This window comes from Triplophysa dalaica, chromosome 17 (assembly GCF_015846415.1).
Source record: "Triplophysa dalaica isolate WHDGS20190420 chromosome 17, ASM1584641v1, whole genome shotgun sequence".
NCBI classification, from domain to species: Eukaryota; Metazoa; Chordata; class Actinopteri; order Cypriniformes; family Nemacheilidae; genus Triplophysa; species Triplophysa dalaica.
This window is the reverse complement of record NC_079558.1, coordinates 1944417-1964684: the sequence shown is the minus strand read 5'-3', so window position 1 is coordinate 1964684 and position 20268 is coordinate 1944417. Positions and strand designations below refer to the sequence as shown.

The 20268-nt window shown below is 36.0% G+C and overlaps 1 protein-coding gene and 1 long non-coding RNA gene across 7 annotated transcripts; one reads left to right on the top strand and one right to left on the bottom strand.

Annotated features, from left to right (window-relative positions):
• Window positions 1-1040: 1040 nt before the first annotated feature.
• On the bottom strand, window positions 1041-8476 carry LOC130438752 (uncharacterized). Of its 2 annotated transcripts, none has more exons than XR_008909375.1 (6): window positions 8427-8476; window positions 8286-8322; window positions 6971-7197; window positions 6585-6702; window positions 5006-5164; window positions 1041-2036 (listed from the first exon to the last, which is right to left on the bottom strand). It is a non-coding gene; the product is annotated as an uncharacterized LOC130438752 (long non-coding RNA). The 2 variants fall into 2 exon arrangements; XR_008909374.1 differs by lacking the exon at window positions 1041-2036 and adding an exon at window positions 4484-4700.
• On the top strand, window positions 8475-20174 carry si:ch211-152f22.4 (E3 SUMO-protein ligase ZBED1). 5 transcript variants are annotated; one of them, XM_056770887.1, is made up of 6 exons: window positions 8475-8706; window positions 8883-8930; window positions 9365-9427; window positions 16451-16558; window positions 17598-17693; window positions 17807-20174. In XM_056770887.1, exons 1-6 carry the CDS (start codon window positions 8610-8612, stop codon window positions 17812-17814), a joined length of 420 nt encoding a protein of 139 aa, XP_056626865.1. In that variant the 5' UTR covers window positions 8475-8609; the 3' UTR covers window positions 17815-20174. The 5 variants fall into 5 exon arrangements, with proteins under 5 accessions (XP_056626865.1, XP_056626866.1, XP_056626862.1 ...); XM_056770884.1 differs by having other exon boundaries at window positions 8566-8706; window positions 17770-20174; XM_056770888.1 differs by lacking the exons at window positions 16451-16558; window positions 17598-17693; window positions 17807-20174 and adding exons at window positions 14330-14416; window positions 14562-15202 and having other exon boundaries at window positions 8476-8706.
• The last annotated feature ends 94 nt before the right edge of the window (window positions 20175-20268 follow it).

Here is a 20268-nt window from a genome sequence, read left to right as displayed (position 1 = left end):
TAGTCCTAGTCTTGACACATTGAATCCTTGCAACTCTCTCCTTTCTTCATTCATTATTCTTTCCAATCGCAAAGTGTGTTATTTCTCCCTTATTTTTCAAAGGGGTTTTGGGGATTTGAGTCCTCGTGTCCTTGCATCCGTGAGTCCTTCCAACCCCAATGTGTTTTATTTCTCCCTTATATATTTTTTTTATTTTTACAATTAACAAATAAGAAAGAGCTCACTACCTCGGTTTAGTATTTAGAGAGGAAAAATATCAAAAATCACGTTCATTGCTCAAAACAGCTGTTCTATGTCACAATGTGAAATCAACTTTACAATTGTTAAAATTACAGGGTTTGAGTCCTTGAGTGCTTGTGTCCTTGAGTCCTTGTTTGCTTAATCCTTGCGACTCTCCCCTTCCTTCTTTCTTCCAAAGTGTATTATTTCGCCCTTATTTTTCAAAGGGGTTAACAGGGTTTGAGTCCTTGAGTCAAGCATCATTCCCTGCATCCTTGAGCCCCTGTGTCCTTGAGTCCTTCCAACCACAAAGTGTGTTTTATTTCTCCCTTATTTTTCAAAGGGGTTTACAGGATTTGAGTCCTTGCGTCCTTGAGCACCAGTGTCCTTGAGTCCTTCCAACTGCAAAAGTGTTTTATTTCTCCTTTATTTTTCGAAAGGGTTTATGGGATTTAATAGCAATATCAAACATCTAAAAATCACATTCATTGCACAAAACAGCTGTTTTATGTCAGACAAAAACAAAAAATCCACTTTACAATTGTTAAAATTACAGGGTTTGCGTTCTTGAGTCCTTACATCCTTGCGTCCTTGCTTGCTTAATGCTTGTGACTCTCTCCTTCCTTCCGTCCTTCAAACCGCAAAGTGTTTTATTACTCCCTTATTTTTCAAAGGGGTTTTACGGAGTTTGTGTCCTTGAGTCAAGGACTGTAATTTTAACAATTCTAAAGGTGATTTTAAGGATTAAGACGCAAAGGACTCAAGGATGTTACTCTGGCTAATTTTGAAAACTATCCGACCAATTAGATTTTGAATAGCACAATGTACATCACATGTTTAATCTAGTCGTAAGGGACCCATCATTGCCCAAATGGCATTAGTACAATCATTTTGGACGGCGAATTCCCAACAGCTGAGAATGCAGAGCTTCCAGTGAATGTGAACCTTACGCGAACGTAACGAATGAGGCCGTGCTATACACCTCTCCTATGTTTGGAAAAGGCCGATGTCCTTGTAACAACATTTTATGTCATCAAAACTCTAAAATAACCAAGTCTGTTTACAACATTTCGGAGTTCATAAATACTTTAACCTTACCTGTAACATATGGAGCGTTAAGATTTTGTTGCCATGGTGATGTAACAGAAGTAAACAAATGTTGAAAATTACAATCATGAAAGCAAAATAAAGTATATCATGATTATTATTTTTACACCCGGCTTCAAGCAAGAAGCAATCACAGTCCATGGCTGCCGCAACCTAAAGGGCAATTGGCTATTTTAAAAAAGGCCAGGCCCTTTGATGCCCCGCCCAAACGTTCTGTTTTAATAAAATACACACAAGCACAGAAATGACAACGGTACACTTCAAGCTATATCTTTAACATAACCCAGGCCGACACATGACACCGTTGTCATATTGATCACTCTCTGTTTCTCTTTATGTGTGTGGTGAGTCTCCAGTTGTTGGTCGAGCTTTGATCGTTTTTTTTACATGCCCATCACGAGTCAGGCCAGGCCTCCCACAGCGGAACTCCCTCGTTGGGGTGACCGAGCGATAGAGTCCTCCCTTAACCTCTAGTCTACAGCTGCCTGGGATAGCAGAGGGACAATCACGAGGGGCCTGTATATTAATGTCCTGCTGAAACTCAAAGGAGTTCCCGCCTTTAGAAACAGCTGCAAGCTTGGAACCATCTATGGAGATGAGAGTGGTCAGAAGGGGATGAGATGTTTGGAGTCAGGTGTATTTGGTTTGCCCCTGTATGGCAGTTTATCCCAGAAGTCCGTAGTTGCCAACTCTTACGGTCCACCTCATACCTTCACAGAAATATACGAATATTGCTATCAGTGTCCGAGCTGTATCACTGAACACATTGGACACCATACTGTATCATAACACATCTCCAAGAATCTCACTTTTAAAAACTAGATTAAGGGTTAAATCAACATTCATTCTGTTTATATTTGCAACACATTCATTATAATTATAAATGATAATTCGCCTTTAAAACAACATTCTGAAAAGTGAAACTATTGTATGAAAAAATAAAATAGTACAAGATAAAACAAACAACCATTCACAGAAATATGCATTTTATTAACGGCTGACTAATTAGTTAAATTCTGAAGTGCTTAACAAAAACCCATGTTTTTAAAGATTAAAAGCATTAAACAACATTAAATACTGCAGGATGTCAATTTTCAAGGTCCAGCATATGACATTTAGCGGAATCTAGTGGTGAGGTTGCGAATTGCAGCCTACAGTTCACTTCACCGCTCACCCCTCCCTTTCCAAGCACTACGGTGGCTGACACAGGATTAAAATGTCGTCACGTTTTGGCTTCGTTGCTGAGATAACATATTTACGAAATGAGTTCTGTAGAGCAGTTTGTCTGTTGAGGGCTACTGTAGAAACAACTTGATGAATTCCATGTAAGAGGACCCTTATGTAGATAGGAATATCTCTCCAAGTTAATAAAAGCATAACGCTTCATTGTGTAAGGTCTTTAAACACCTCTGTAGAAAAAGTTATGCATATTATATTGCACTTCTGTCAATAATCCTTCAAAAAATGTAAGCTTTAACTGAAGACATCTGTGCTATCTTTTGCTGTTTCACTTGGCTGTGATCCCTAAATGAACTCAGTGCAGAAAATCTCAGTGTGGTGCGAGCATTCTGAAACCTCACATGAACTTCAGCGTAACACATTACTCAGACATATGGAGGAGTGTGATACCGCTTATTACTATCTGAGGATTTGTATATCGGAAATGCCCTGTTTAAGCTTTTGGTTCGGTGAGGCTATTCCACCCAGTTTTGTGAATTGTGCTCAAATGAAAACCATTTCTCTGTCTTTCACACTTTCTCTGTGTGTGGGTGGTCAAAGTCAGATGACCAGGACCAGTTTTTTCCAAACTCGGTTTCTTTTGACGGGCAGCTTTATCCAACAATGTTGCCAAAAATGATAGGGCAGCCATATTATTCGGCCCACTTGCCTTCCCACCACAAACATTGATATCATACCATCCTACGTTGAAACTTTGAAACAATTTTCAAAGGGGACACGGACAAAAGATGGAGTGGAGGAGGAATGGGATTATGACTTCACCAATGACAGACACTTTCACGGACATAAATAGATGTCTCTATAGCAAAGAACTAAGGGTTTGTAAGTGTTCATGTGTGGAAAGGAAAAAGTACATATTGCGTTTTGTTGCTGTCTGAAATTTAAAAGAATTCTGACTCCCTCATAAACTGCTTTGCCTTCTTATATGGTGATGAAGAGGGCAGGGAGCACAATGATGATCCCTTTAGAGAAACCAAACCAAATCCAAGAAATACAAAATTGTAAATAATAACCGTCTATAAAACTCTGTACTCTGGTGACAAGCAGTCAGACCAGAATGTCATTTGCATTAATTATGTTTTCAACACTCACATAAACATGTTAATGTTTATAACTGTGGAATGATGATAAAAAAGGCATGATTAAATTGTTGAGAAACTAGATAATCAGGTTGTGCTAGAACGTTGCGCGTGTGTTTTCTATAGTGATCGGAGTGCTTTTGAGCATGTTGCTACAGTATAGATGTTAAGGTGTTCTGGGGCTTTTGCTAAATTGTTACTTCTTGTTGACCATGTCAAAATTTCCATCAGGGAGGAATGTTTTATTCCACATATGGAGCTGGCGGTTAATGAAATACAAAGACACCAGAGATTCATTTGCTATTGAAGACCAAATAGATTACATACACAGGTAAACCTAAACATAGGTTTTGTACACTCAGCTCCATTTTGCTTCACTATACACAAACACATTCAGGAAAGAGAGTTCACATACTATTAAAGTTAAGTTTTCCCTAACAGACATTTTTTTTAAATAAATAATTGCATGATTATTATTTCATTTTTTATGCTATTGAGCATTAATTCAACTAGAATTTTCAATTTCAGCTATTTTTACATAATAAACCTTGCGTATAATGTCTTAACTGTAGCAAAGCTTTTTTCAAAAAATAATTTAAAAACTATGTAAAGTGAATCGTCTGAATCATCATAATATAATTTAAATAAGTGAGTCACTTTATCGATTGTAGCCAAAGTTATTGCCGTAATTGATCAGCTCTTGACTGTGTGAGTAAACATGTTAACATCTGTGCAAATCAAGAAACGCAAAGAAAAGTTTTAGAAAATACACTCATTATTTTGATTGTCTTCACAAGAAGAGATGTAAAATCGACCTAAAAGGACTTTCTGGTCAATATTTAGTTTTATTTAACTGGACTAATATTTAGTATCTGGTAATTTAAGCTGTGTTTGTTCTGCGCTACCGTTAATGGGATTTTTGAATCTTTACAGAGTCTTTGGCACAGAGGTGAACTTCACTGTATTTCCTGCTGACATTTCAAAGAATGTTCTCAGGTTTTCCGAACCTCTGTCTTGTGCAGAATCGAAGATGATGTTTCGGGATGGGGACCAGCCCTAAAAATAAGCGCAATGAATGCGGCTTTTGTTTGAGACAGCAAGCTTAACGGAAGAAATGTGTAATAGAGAACAAGAGAAACAGATTTAAATGAAAGAGATTCAAATTAAAAGTGCAAAACTTTGCCACTATTTCACAATCTGTTATCAGAAATAAAATACTTTCCGATAGATTTCACAAGAACTGATAGGAAGACTTCATCTGTTTTGCTATTTTTCACAGAAATACAGTATGGTAGAAAAGCTATAATGTAAGTTTATATTAAAAACTTTGAAAATAAAAGCTATGGACGGTTGTCCTGTACCTTTAAAGCTGAAGGCTTTGGGAATGTATGTGGCCTTTGGTGACAGCTCTGGTAACATACATGGCATCCGAGGCATGCAGGGCTGGGCGGGTTTCACCACTTATAAATACACCCACTAGACAAGGCCTTAATTCACAGTGTAACCTCCCCTTCTCATGCCTGTAAGAGAGAGAGCGAGTGTGTGTGGTTAGCTGTATATCTGCAGTATATTATGTCAGTGTGTATGTGTAAGTTCAGGGTTTTAGAGTTAATTGACTCCGGTGTGCATCTATTTATAATGCTAAAGAAACAGAAGCCTACATGTCTGAACAACAATTTCATGTGGCTGGAGTTGGCATGTAAACCCACAGACGTCACTGTGATCTTATATAAAGGGGACAGAGGGAATAACTTATTTTGGGAGTGATAAGACTTTCTGTCATTTCAAAACATTGCTCTCCACTCAAGATGTATGGAGTAAGGTAGACATTCACACGTACACAAAAATGAAAAATACAGCCACGGAAAAAAATTGAGAGACCATTCCAGATGTTCATTTAATCAACATTCCTAGTTGTATATTTAATTTAAACAAAATCAAATCTCAGGAGTAACAAAGTCATGCAATAAAAATGTGAAAGACAACATGACAAGACACAAAAGTTTAGGTTATTGCATAAAAAACTTTTGCACTTTTCCTAAATACATGTACAAATATTACTGTTGTATTGTTTGAAAGTGAATATGAACTACTTTTCTTTGCGGTATTTGAGGTCTGAAAAAATACAGAACATCTTTTCTCCAGTTTTCATTTTCTACCAATAAAAACAATAGGCCCCTTTTTTTATTTGAAATTTTAAGCAGTTCACAGAAGTGTACAAAAATTATAATTTTACCTAAACACATACCTATAAATAGTAAATTCAGAAAATAAATTTGACTTAATTTTTGGTTGACTCCAATACTTAGGTAACTCAAAGCTTGTAGGTTTAAATACTGCATAAGGTGATTATATGAAGGCATGGAATAAATATATTTTGCTTTACGTGTTTTTTGACATCTCAGCTCTGGACACCATTAAATAAGTAGCTACACTTCAGGAACGTGTTTACGAAACATTTCAAAGAATGTTCTCAGGTTTTCCGACCCTCTTTGTCTTTGTCTCTTTGCAGAATTACAGATGATGTTTCGTTATGGGCACCAGCCCAAAAAATAAGCGAAATGAATGCTCCTTTTATTTGAGACAGCAAGCTCGAAGGAAGAAATGTGTGATAGAGAACAAGAGAAACAAAATGTATCTTTTTAATTTGAATTCTCTTCATTTGAATCAAATAAAACAGATTAAAAGTGCAAAATTGTGCCACCTTGTCTGTTATTCACCTTGACCTCAATCTGTTATTCAATATATTTTAAATATACTTCATAAATACTAGTACTAGCACATGTAGGAACTTGATAGGACCATCAAGATGTTAATCTACTTTTCGTCTTGAAACTATTTGTAGAGCCATCCACCTCACTTGTCTTCATGAATAAAATCTACACTTAGCTTTCGGTTCCGTCATGGTAAATCCAATCTGTAGTAAACAGTATTACTCACGAGATGCTTGTCTCCGCCCTTGAACCAGATCCGTTGCCATGACAAACAACCATCAATGGTCATACTGGAGGTGTGCCTAATGTTTGAGGAAGTCCTTTAGCTTCTCCTGCTTCTGCTCCTGTTTACAGTGTAAATTTTAAGGGTCAGTTCCTGGTTTCATAAAGCACCTTAAGTTTTACCCTTAAATGTGACACTTAAGGGGTGATTTACCTTTAACAAAGACAATAGGAGAATAACTTAAGTAAAACTCAAGGTATATTTAAGGGCACACTTTATCTGCTTTATGCAACCGGCCCAGGAATCAGGACATCACATGACCCAGCACATTCATTTGCAATTCAAACTTGAAAACCCTGATGTAGACATGGTGAACTGATGAAACACACCACATGGACGTGAGGAACACATGAGGAAGCCCGTGTTGTATGTTAGTGGTGAGACTGGTAAAGGAAGTAATTGTTCATTTTGTTCATGAAGTGAGTAGATGCATCCGATTTTTATCTCTATTTCCGGTGAAGGGAGGAGCTGTTGTATGAAGGACCTTCGTGAAACAGGAAGGAAATTCACCTCACTCCACCCAGCAGGGGTCAGGGCCTGAACTTGTCAAGTGTCTCTACAATGACAAAAGGAAACAAAAAGAGAAAGGGTGAAAAAACAACAGGCTTTACTCTAACAACAACATCACACTGGATGTGTGTACTTGGACACCCTGCCTGGACACGAGTTAACAGAAATGTTATCCGACATTTTCTGCTTTAACGTTAAGAAGAGAATCAAATAAACATGTGTAAAAATATATATTGATATACAATGGGTCCTTAAGGTATGAAACCAAAAATCGGGGTTTTAAAAATATTATAAATATTTGGAATAAAAGAGAAAACGGCCTGTTCAGGGTTAATAAAATTACCCTAGAATTACTAGAGTAACATAAAAAGGTGCATATTGAATTTCAAGGGTATTACAGAATAATGAACACAAGTGTGTCTATACCAGGGGTGTCTATTACCCCTAAATTATGGTATATCAAATTGGACTTGATAAACCAGTTACAAAAAAAGGTGCATATTTGAAAAAGTTGTATTACGGTATTTCCCTTTTTTAAATATGCACCTTTTTTTGTTACTGGTTTATCAAGTCCAATTTGATATACCATAATTTAGGGGTAATAGACACCCCTGGTATAGACGCACTTGTGTTCATTATTCTGTAATACTCTCGCAATTCATGGTTGCAGTGCTTCTGGTGTACGCAATGCTCCTTCTAAATTCAAGAAGATCTAACAGAAAAGTCAGGGCTAAACCTCTAATAAAAATACAGAGGGAATGAGAGATGAATGCTTTCTATTAATAGCGCATGCATTTATCAAACAATTGTAATATGATTATTATAATGTCTCCTTTGAATCAGGACAATACACAGTAATTACCCATAATCCCTACCACCTAAGGAAAAGGTTTCCCTCAGAACAATGTTCTGTTGGAATCATCAATAAAAACCGCCTTTTCTCATATTTATCAACCAAAGAAAACACCCACATTCTCCTGTGACTCATATTCAAACAAAATCTGTGAAAGATTATTTAAAAGTTAAGCTGTCAGCCTTTGATAACTTTTAGATAGCAAAAATATATACTCTGACTGACTTATAGATAAGTTTTTCACGCTCCCTTCAAATACCCCTGTTGGTCAGATTCGGTACCTTTAGAATAATGATTCTATGTATTTGCTGCCCTCTCCTGGTTATTATAAAAATACAAAACACACAAAATTGAATAAAAACAGTGCACGTGATTTCGTTGTAATGTATATAAAGTAGTTTTTAAACGTTTAGGTATATCACCCTTCACAGTAATGATCGACTTCTGGGACTTCCGCCTTCGTTTATTTAACTCAGTAACGCCCGCCTTCTTTTATTTGATTGGTCCCCGTAATCATGTTGACATTGGTGAGCCAGTTAGACCAATGAGGGAGCAGAGCTGAGATAAGTATCTATCGTTACGTAAGACGTTTTGAATAATGTTGGATGCATAATATTTCACCTCTTTTCTTACACAACATGGCAAAAATACCGATGTCTGGACCTCAGTGGTGTTTCCGGCAAAACAAGCAAACACGCTTTGGTAAGTTTTTTTTGGTAGGCGCAAATTCAATAACTTGTCACTGGGAATATTGTTGAATACATGTAAATAGCCACGTTTTAAGAAGAATGACGCAATAACAATCAAATTACTACTACACGTTTCTGCGATAAATCGTGGATATAACAAATGTGTATGGTTTTGTTTGTCATCTTTAGCGAAAGACCCCTATGGACGTGATAGACAACAGGATCGATTAGGAGCTGGTAAGACCGGTCGATCTGCGTTTAAAACAAATGATAGTTTCGTGCATTGGTGCAACTTCACACAAAAACAAATATAGGTTGTAAATAGATTTTGATAAAGGGTTTGACTCACTATGTAAAGCACTACCTTTGTATAAAATGAGCTAGAAACATACTTGACTTGCTTATTTTTTACTCTAATTTCCATCCTAACCACACCTCATCATTTACAGCACCACACCTGGCAGGTCAGGTGTTGATGTATTTCTATAATATGGCTCAATGCTTCGATTATGCCACACATATTAAATCATTTGAATTTAAATAGAAATAGTTTTCTTTTGGGAATTTATATGTAATGCAATTGTTTATGTGTTGCACTTTTGTTTTATGTAGCAAGTAATTGGTTGGCAAATAATGTGCTGCACTTGTATAATTCAACTGTTTATTTGTAGGGAGGACAGGGCGAAGTCAAAGATGCAATCCCTACATGCAAGATCCACTTGCAAAATACAGAGGTGAGAGAGTAAAACAATACAAGGAAAAGGGGGAAATAGTCAAAAGGTTTTTCATTTTCTTGTTTGATCATAGAAATAGATTTTATCTTCAGTTAATTTTTAAAAGGCAGAAGCATAATACATACGAGTAATAAATGTTGATACATATGTACTGTCTTCTGCAGATGTTCAGCAGAGCCCCTTGCTAGTTATGATCATTTCCGACCTGCATCCACACACCATAGTTGAAGAGCCTGGTTTTGTGCAATTTTTTCAGTCTATAATGTACGACTGTCCATCAGCTAACGTTATACTCTCAGAGCTTCAAACTTTGTTTTTAAAAACAACAGGATTTGTGCAAGACCAACTTGAAAGAGTGCACAATGTCACGCTAACTTGTGAAGTATGGAAAACAACAGCAAGAAAAACGTATATGACTACTTCCTGTCACCTGATTGATGATGGGTGGACTCGAAAGTCATTGGTTTTGGAAACCACACCGCTTCCTGAAGAGTACGAACCGAGCAATGTTGTCCTGCAGCTTTTGAGAATAGCAAAAAATTGGAGAGTTGAAAACAAGATTAAAGTGGTAGTAACAAATGTGGGTCATATTGAAAAGGAAATGGAAAAATGTGGATGGGAGCACATAGCCTGTTTTGCCTGCTCACTGGATGAGGTTTTCAAACTAACACTCATTTTGTCCTCAGACTGGAAAACGCTTGTACAAAGATGCTGTGACATAGTAGAGTATTTTTCCCAAAATGTTAAAGCACAGAGTCAACTCAAGGAGGCACAATCTAAGCGTCATTTGTCATCCTATAACCTGGTCGAGTGTCAGGCTGATAAATGGATTTCTAGTCTGCAAATTCTAGAAAGAATCGAAGCGCAACGAGAAGCTATAAGTGAAGTACTTATTAATGTAAGTAAAGTTGAACTGTTGTTAAGCGAACATGAACATAACAACATAAATAAGGCAATTCTATGCCTCCGAGCATTCCAGTGCGTTGTGAGAGCTAAAACGGCAAAACGATACAGTTTACTGTCAGACATTATACCACAGGTGGAGGAAATAAAAAAGAAACTAACCGAGTTGCAACAGAGTCAAAATGAGTTTGCTAAGGAAATAACTCGAGCATGTGATTATCATTTCCGGAAAATCATCGAAACCGATTGGGTGACACTAAGCACAGCGCTTGACCTGAGATACAGAGACATTGTGCTCTCTGAGAAAGAAAAAACAACAGGCATAAAGAACAAGATCATTTGTGAATTGGATGGCGTTCGTGAGGTGCTCTTTAGACAGCCTAAACTCTTAAGACAGCCAAAACTCTTCAGACAGCCTACACTCTATAGACAGCCAGACAAGTTTGAGGAATCTCTAAACAGGTACTTCAAACAAGCCATGTTGCCAAGACATTGGGATCCCCTTGCTGTCTGGAACTTCCCGAAAAATGAAGACTTGGACTTAAGTGAAGTTGCACGCAAATACCTGACTGTTGTGTCTACCGCAGTTCCAGTTGACGTCGCCTATGACATTGAAAAAGCCAAACTAGTGGCTAGTCGGAGAAGTAGCTTGTATCCAGAACATCTAAATATGATGTTGTTTCTAAATAGCAACAGTCCCTACCTAAGGGAACAAAGATCCAGTATTCCACATAACCTGTTGGAAAATCTCAAAATTTGAAGTAATCAAAGTGTTTTAACCATGGGGTTTTTTGCCAGGAAAGGGTTGGATTGAAAACAATTATACATTATTAATGTTTAAGGTGATTCATTGAACTCTAATTATATATGATGTTTAAAATAAAAAGGAGTGAAAAAGAACAATTACTATACATTAATGGTCCTAACATATAGCATGTTTTTTTGTAAAGAGAAATAGTGGCTATTAAAGTTTTTATCGATTGCTTATACACTTATATATATGCTTATATATTTCTCACAACTATAAACACATTCTCAGAACATGGCAGTGTTGAGAGATCACCAGGAGAATGAGTTTATTCAATTATTTATTTATTAGATATTATTTATTAGAATGATCTTGCTCGCTCTATAAACACCATGCACTGGGCTGTGTTTTACCTTTCTGTGATTTTCTTATTTGCGCCTGTAAAGATGCTTTGGAACAATGCACATTGTGAAAAGTTCTTTATAAATAAACTTTTATTGAATTGAACAATACACCTACTTGTCCAAACCCCACAAAAAAGCAGCCTCATTTTGCAAAGATTTGACCATGTTCTCATTCAGAAACACAAACACACAATATAATGAACTGAAGTGTCAAGATGTAAACTCAAATAGCACACATTTATCCATCAGTAAACATTCATTTGCAAAACTGATGACACATCAATCAGAATCTCAGTATAATATCAATAGGAGAACAGGTAATTGTGCATTCTAGAATCATCTACTGTGCCTTAAACTATTTACAGTAAACATACAGTGTAATTACAGTACACACTTTTTATAAATTTCACTATTCTGTAATTCCAGTAAACTGCATGTGTACACACGTTTTACCTGTTCTGTATTTTTCCCGACAATACTGAATAGTTTTACGAAATTGGGCCAAAGGTGCCGAGGATGCCATATTGTTTTTACATTGCCTCCTACTACATTGCCTCCTATTGACTAATCGCGTCACTGTATTGTTGAATAGTTTTACGTAAGTTGCAAAAGCATCTGCTAAATGCCTGAATATAAATGTAATTTGAGCAGTTGTATTGTATTGTGTTGCATGACCAGTTTATATTTTTCTCTGGTTTTTGAACTTTTCTTGTTTTGTACGATCATCTTCATCTACTTTACAGTATAGTGTAATGTTTTTTATTTTTTCCTAAAGCTCATTCTTGCACTTTGCTCTATGTTCACTATTTTATGTTGTATATTCTAATAAACACCAAGCTGTCAAAGTATTCTTGAATTCCAATAAGAGGTTTTAGTGACAGTGTTTTGAATTGATCTCACCAGTGTCTAAGACTATGTTGTAGTGTGGTTGAAAGTTTGGTTTTTCGGCGAGTTTGAATGATTTTGAGAAGAGAGCTTTATTTTGACCTGAAAATAGGATTTTGGGGGAATTGTGTGAGATTTTATGGATTTGTGTTTAGTGTTTTGAGAATACGAGCCATAATTTAAAGAAATGTGTTTAAGCAATGGGATAGTTCATCTTACCTCTTTTCATTTCCGACTCATTCACTTCTGCTGTATTGACAAACCAACGCAAATCAATGGGTACCGCCGTTGTTAATTTTCTTTTTAAATCTTCTTTTGTGTTCTGCAGTGAGTAATACATGTTTGGTAAACTATAAGTAAATAATGAGAGAATTTTCATATTTGGGTGAACCCTCCCTTTAAGTACATAGCGAGTAAAATACTCTAATTCTAACAATGTACACTTAATATGTGCTTTGTACTAAATAAACAGGGTTGGGTTTCCGAAACCTTTTTAACGCTATACGTCATTGTTAAGTTATACCTTACGAGTAACAATACCCAGACCGGTTCTTTTTTAACATTTACATTTTGAGTCACAGCTTTTTACATACGTTTATACTCTAAACCAGGGATGAAAAACCTCAACTTCTGGAGGGCCACTGAATTGCAAAGTTTAATTCCATCCCTGCTCTAGCACACATACCTGTTTTCAAATAAGCTTAATGGCCTTGATGAGCTGGATCAGTTGTGTATTATTAGGGTTGGAGGTAAACAGGTTTTTCCTCCTGTGGCTGATTTCATTATTAGTTCATTAGTCCCTCACCTGTTTCAGTTTCCCTTGATTACGTTTCCCCTTGTATTTAAGCCCTGTGTGTTGTTCAGTTCCTTGACTGCTATTCTTTATTGTCAATGTGTGTTCAAGAATCCTGGTTTTCTTATTAAAGTACCATATTTTGGATTACCCTTTGTTTGTACACTCTAAAAAATGCTGGGTGATTTGTTTAACCCAACATCTGGGTTGAGCCTGTTGGGTCATTTTGTTGGGTTATTTTCTTAGTGTTGGGTCATTTTTTTGAGTAACCCAAACGCTGGGTTAGCAGTCGGGTCCAATTGAGTGACAGTTGAGAGAGTAAACCCCTCCCACTCCTCTACGCATCAGACAAACTTTACCTTCGCGGGCATTTTGATCCACTTCATCTCGAAAAGTTGTTATTCGGAGAATAAAAGGTATGTTTTACGAGTTTTTAATGTATAAAACTATTACTGTAAAAAAAAATGCAAAAGTTTGCAAAATTCGGCTGTTCGCATTAGGTTTGAAAGTAACGTTACAATCTAGCTTCGTTAGCTTTGGATAGCTAGTCTGTAACGTTATGCCCACGTTGTTTCTAATTTACAGCTTTTTAATCATTTAAACTTCCTTTTTGGTGAACATTTCCTCTGAAATGTGTGACTTGTGTGAGGAATTTAGTTCAGTAACTTGCGCATCTTGATATTAGTTTAAGGTTGACACGAGAGAGCGTCGTGTCAAAAGCAAACATCCAGCTCATTTTTTTTTTATAAATACCGCTTATGTTCGGTGACGGAACTTAGATTTAAGAGTCTTTTAGACGAGAATGTAGTTGTTAAGAACTCAAATACGTGATTTATATATAAACATAACGCCTCTTTGAGATTTTGTTAAGACGCTGTCGGAGGTGTGAGCTTCAGGCTGTCAGCGGTCGTGTCTCCGTGGAGAGCAGCTCTATCTCGGCCATTGCTTCGGGAATAGCCGCTGGCTCTTATAACGTTAGTGGTTAACAATGCGATATAATTAATTTTGGGTATATGAGACGAACAATTGTTGCTCTTTTTAGACTTATACTTATTCCCGAGTGTGTCGAATTAGTGAAGGGTTGTTTTAACGTTTATAATATTATTTTTTTAAGACTGTATTTCGCTTTCTGTACTAGATCCCACTCTTCTTTTTTCCCACACTGACAGGTTGCAGAATAACAGCTAATATTAATGGATCATTCTATTCAAGAGAATGTCAACTGGAACTTGGGTGTTTTCATAACAGGCTTAAAGGTAAACATTATTTAGGTAAAATGTTAATGTACTTCTTTATATGTTTATTATAATCCATTGTGCTCTGGGTAGGCCAGTTTACTTACATTCTTCTCTTGTCTCTTCTCTTGTCTCTTTTCTTGTCTCTTTTCTTGTCTCTTTATAGATTGATAAGAAACCCTCCTGCTGGACATCCACTTCCAAAAGTGCACACCACACTGTTGTCTACAACTCCCAGGAAAAGAATCCTCTTTAGTAAGACTGCTCCATGGATATTTTAGGTTAAGCAGTGCTGAAACCGAAAGAACTAACACTATTTAAAATGTTTTGTGAGTTTATATGAAGAGGAAAGTTACGGTGTCCCTTTTTCACATCCATAACGCTTGTTTATTTCTTTTTTATAGAAAACTTGTGCATAGACTGATATTTTATCATATAAATGCGGTTCTATCAACAAGGGTTTAGTAAAATACTTTTTATAGTGTTTTTATGTCGCATCCATAACGCTGGAATTGCCCTAAAGCATTTTACTCGTGCCACTTTGTTAACTGTATATGAATTTTTGAAGTGTTAAGTTGTCTAACTAGTTATATTTACTTGTGCCACTTTAATAACCTTTTTAAATGTATGTTAAAATCTAAACTAATGTAATTTATTGAAGTTAATTTTCTTTAAATATGTATAAACATACATTTCATCAAAGTGTTTTATATGCCATTTTATTGTTCATTGAGCATAACATATTGCATGTTTTTATGAATTCCTTTTGTCTTGCATTTTGATCCTTAATAAAACTATTGATTCTTACTGATGCCTCGAGTATTTCTCTGATTTTGTTATTATTTTTAAACATTTCGGGTTTGTTTTAAACCATCAATGTAATTTTTAAGCAAAAGTTGATTTAAATAAAACAACCCAGCATGTTGGGTCAAAGATTTAACCCAACTGGCTGGGTTAAAATAACCCAACGCTGGGTTTGTCCATATTTGACCCAATGTTGGGTTACCAAAATAACCCAAATTGGGTTGTTTTAACCCAGCCTTTTTTTAGTGTACGCTCTCAATTAAATTTTGCATTGTCTTAAAGTGCCACAAAATATTAATATACAGCATACGTGTGGCTTAAAATACATGGCATTTTTGTAAAATTCATAGATTATTATAGGCTATACTAAAACAGTATAAAACAAATTATTTTACTGTGCATGTATGTAATACAATAATAAATAAAAACTACACGTCAATCAGGATGGTACAACTGACAGCTGCATTATACAGAATGGTGCTAAAAAAGATCATAATTTAGATTGAGTTGCATTTGGGCATATTTGAAATAATGAACAATTTGAAAGATATTTTTCGCCCTCTCCTGGCAAAAAAACTGACGCACAAGCATACGTTTTGATCTTTAAAGTGAAATTGATTTACAAACAAAAGTAAATAAAAACAGACTTGTTCAGGTGCTTTTACTGGTCTTAACATACCAAGGTATTTAGGCTGGTTTCATGGTGTGACGGTGGTTTGTCTTTTATAGTCTGTCACAAGAGTGTCAGATTTTATGAAGAGTGTAAGAATTATGAAGATGCTAAATGGGTGAATCTTGAGATAAATAGGCTGCTGCTTTTATCGCATGAAAAACCTTTTTGTCAGAAATGGCCTATGAGGTGTTTGGTTACGTATGCAAAACACTCATAAAAGTTTTGTTTCGGAGCAGAAGTGAAAGTAAAAATGATTTGACATCTCTTACTTGGACCTGGGACTTCAAGGACGTTGGTTTGATTTTTCTTTTCTTGCGTGGTTTCTGTATGTTATCGTAAACTTTGATTTTGTTATTACGTGACAACGCTACATGAAAACGACAAAAAATGCCCCCACGAATAAAAAAGAATAGAGTTCGCTTTGGTAAGTCTATATTGTGTGACATTTGTTATTGTGAATAATGCTGTATAAATGTAACGGATATTGTAACATAAGAACTGCTTTAAAGTCACAATAACTGGATCACACAGATGCTAATTTTCTGTTTTTTGATTTACACTTTTGTGAAACATTACAGATCTGGAGCAGAATCTTCACAGGGGACGTAAACATCATTCATTTGGACAACAATTCGTACCTCTTCCGTACGGTCGTGTGTATAGACGACCCAGCCGTTCAGAAAGGGGTAAAAGCGATCTTTGCATTTCAAATAAAAAGTCAAATGTTTTAAAACTTTATAGCAACACCAGCAACTTAGTACTATATATATATATATGAAGAGTTTCTCCATTTATTAGAATTTTCAAAACATATGTTTTCTATTATATTATCATGCTTTGTTGTGTTTTTATTGTGTTAGTTGACCCTATTTTTTGTTATTATGGGTTAAATCGAAACCAACCAAGTGCAGTTTGATTGATATTAATTGCAATGCACAGTAAAAAAAACATGAAAACGGAGTCGTCTCGTTTTAGAACCAAACTCTTCATATATCGTATATACTGTATATAGACCTAAAATATATAAGCACACATAACTTTCAATTAATCGTAGCCTGTTTCTCTGATATATTAACGTTAAGAATATGCAAAGGTAAAAATATTGTGTTACATAGGATCATGCGCTTTTTTCATGTCATTGACACTGTAATTACATTTCTAAGTGAAATACACATTCAGATATTGCATATAGGCTATATTAGTGAATTTCTAATTGTAAAAAAAACTATTGACTAACTTTGTTTTGAAAAGATTGTTTCCTGTACAGAACAAAATTAAATAACCGAATAATTGGTCTTTTCTTTTAAAATTTTAACTTACATTTGCTTTAGGATCACTGCAGATACTTTTAAGGGCTAAAACAAAACGATTGATGCATTTTGAACTATAGTTTACACTGAATAAGAGTGCAAGTTAAAGTCGTGAAGTGTAATTGGACCAACCAAAACCAGATGAGTTTAAAATATTTAACACATTGTACAGCAACTGACTGACTGACGTCAATTGAACCAGATAATACATTTAAGAGAAACAAAAGATTTAGCCTTAAATAGCCCATGCAAACCCATCAATGTCAACACTTGGTGTCTCACTCTGAATACCAGTATCATACAATGCATGCATGACGTTAATAACAAATATGTTGCCCGTTCAGATGTCTGTATGGCAATGCTTTCATAACCATAGGCAGCATCAGTTCATAATTAATGCGTTTAATATTCACAGGTGGAAAGGGACCTAGAGCTAGCATCCATCCCGTACCGCTGCGCTCAAGAGAACTCCTGCCGGATCACAATCTGCACAGTTCACCAACACACAGAAGTGAGTCATTACACTTTTATAAAAAAAATGTGTATGATTAGGTCAAATATAATTTAATGTGTTTTATGTGTACTAGGCGATGACTCAAGATTCAAGACACTTTTGTTGAATAGGATCGTAAAGGACCTAATGCCGTTAAACACTGCAACAGGCTACCAGGATCTTGCAAGAAGTCTATCTCCCTCTTCACATGTTCAGTTAAATTCCTCCTGGTTCCAAGCTGAACTTAAGAGTCTTTATAGACAAAAAAGAGAGGAAATACAGACAGCAGTAAATGTCACGAGTTATCTTGTTCTCTCAGCTGAACTGTGGAGTTCAAATGAGGAGATGTTCTATCTGACCGTATCTTGCCACCTGATCATTGAAAACTGGATACATAAATCCTATGTTATAGACACAGCCCACCTACTCAACGAGCATACACCAGAACGTGTCCTACAGGAGCTTTTGAGGATTTCAAATGAATGGAACATCACAGAGAAGATTCAAGTTGTGGTCACAAATGTTGACGGCATGAAAAAGTTAGAAAAGAGCGGATGCAAATGGATATTCATACCTTGTTTTGCCCATACACTGGATAAAGTGTTCAGAGAAACCATTTGTGACTCCGATTTGAAAAACCTGTTGAGAAAATGTAAGCAGATAGTTGCATTTTTCCAACAAAACAACAAAGCCTTAGAAAGTCTCCAAGAGCATTGTTCAAATCTTAGGCTCCAACGAACTGAACTGATTCAGATCACTGATCTAAAGTGGCTTCCAACACTTCACATGCTAAGGAACATCTTAGCGCTGTGGCCAGCCATTTTCAAAGTTTTCATTGACACTCTACATGAGATTTCCATAAACGAAAATGAAAGAAAAATATTGAAAGATATTGTAGCAGTACTGAATATTCTGGAGGCGGTAACAAAAGAAATTGGAAGTCATGAGTACAGACCCATCTCAAACGTCATACCACTGGTCCAGAAACTCCAGGATGAACTGAGAAAACCAGAGAACATGGGAAACAAAATAGCCCAGACGCTCTACGAAAAATTGGAGCATCATACCAGCAACATCAAGAAAAATCATTGGGTCAGAATGAGCACAGCACTGGACCCACGATACAAAACCTGTGTGCTGTTGGACCCTACTATTGATGTCAAAAGTGAAATCAGATCACAGATGACGGGAAACTCACACACTGGGCACAGTAGTTATGATGCTAGAAATGAAGAGTTGGAAAAATACTGTCAATTAAGAAACATTTCAGAGGACCCACTTAAATTCTGGAGAACCAGAGCTGAGTTTATACGATTGCCGTCAGTTGCTCGCAAGTACCTCACATTGGTCTCTACTGCAATTCCAATGGAGCGCGTACACCAACTTGAAAAATCACAGATTATCAACAGGAGAAGCTGCTTGGACCCGAAAAATCTAAATATGATCCTGTTTTTGAACGCCAACTAGCAGAAAAACTGAATATGATGTGTGTGTGGATATAAATTGTACACTAAATGGGCAAAAGTCTCGGGACACCAGCCTCCAATGAACAGGTTTGACTACTTTAGGCATATCTATGAGTATAAATCTTGATGCTACAGCAATATAATGATATTCTAGAGAATTGTGTGCTTCTAATGTGTACTTATGCCTTTTTGTCCTTTTGTAGATTTTATCCAAAGCGACCATGTAAATGTTCTTATTTTATAGCAAAATATTTATCACCTAACACTTATACAGAGAAGTACAGTCAATTTGAAACAAAAAATGTGCTTCCAAAACTGCTGCAACAAAACTTATTTGAAAATAATTGCATATAAAAATAAAGGCTACATGTATATATAAACCAACTCTTGGGTAAACAAGCTCTCAGATTCGGGTGATATAAGATGAATTTGGTGTCTGGGGTACCTATTGGGATCCCGTTTAAATAGGTGAAATTCCACACTTTTGTGAAAAAACTGTTATATCACAGATTATTATTTTAATCATAAAAATATGCTTATCTATTTACATTTACTTTAATTTTCCTCATGTTATTCTTACTGTACAACTGGTTGTGCTTATTTTTTCCTGTTTTTATGTATTATTTGTGTCCCCTTGAGTGATCTTTCTGTAAATTTGCATCTGAAATGGTTGTTTTTGTTTCAATAAAAAATGAAGCTGGATTTTAAACAATAAAATGACAAAAAGTCAAATACACTGGAGAAATAAAACTGATTACCATGGTCACTGCAGAATGAGAACTGACCACAAGATACAAGATACACAGAAAAAGGAAATACAAGGAGCCGGTGGCACAGGTTTCTTTTGACTAGCAAACACAAAAGTTGTACACGGTACGGCACAATAACACATGGGCACACATGGCATGTAAAGAACTTAATATGGTACAGTAAATGTTTGGCAGAGCTGAAATGTCTATATTTCACCCTCCACTAAGGTCATGTTTAACAAGTCTATGCCTATCTTATTCTTGGAATAAAATAACTGAAATTACTTTTAATGTCTGTGGTTATTAATTATAAAAAGGAATATAAACAAAACCCAGATGAACTATTACAAGAACAGACTTGTTCAGGTATTTTATAAG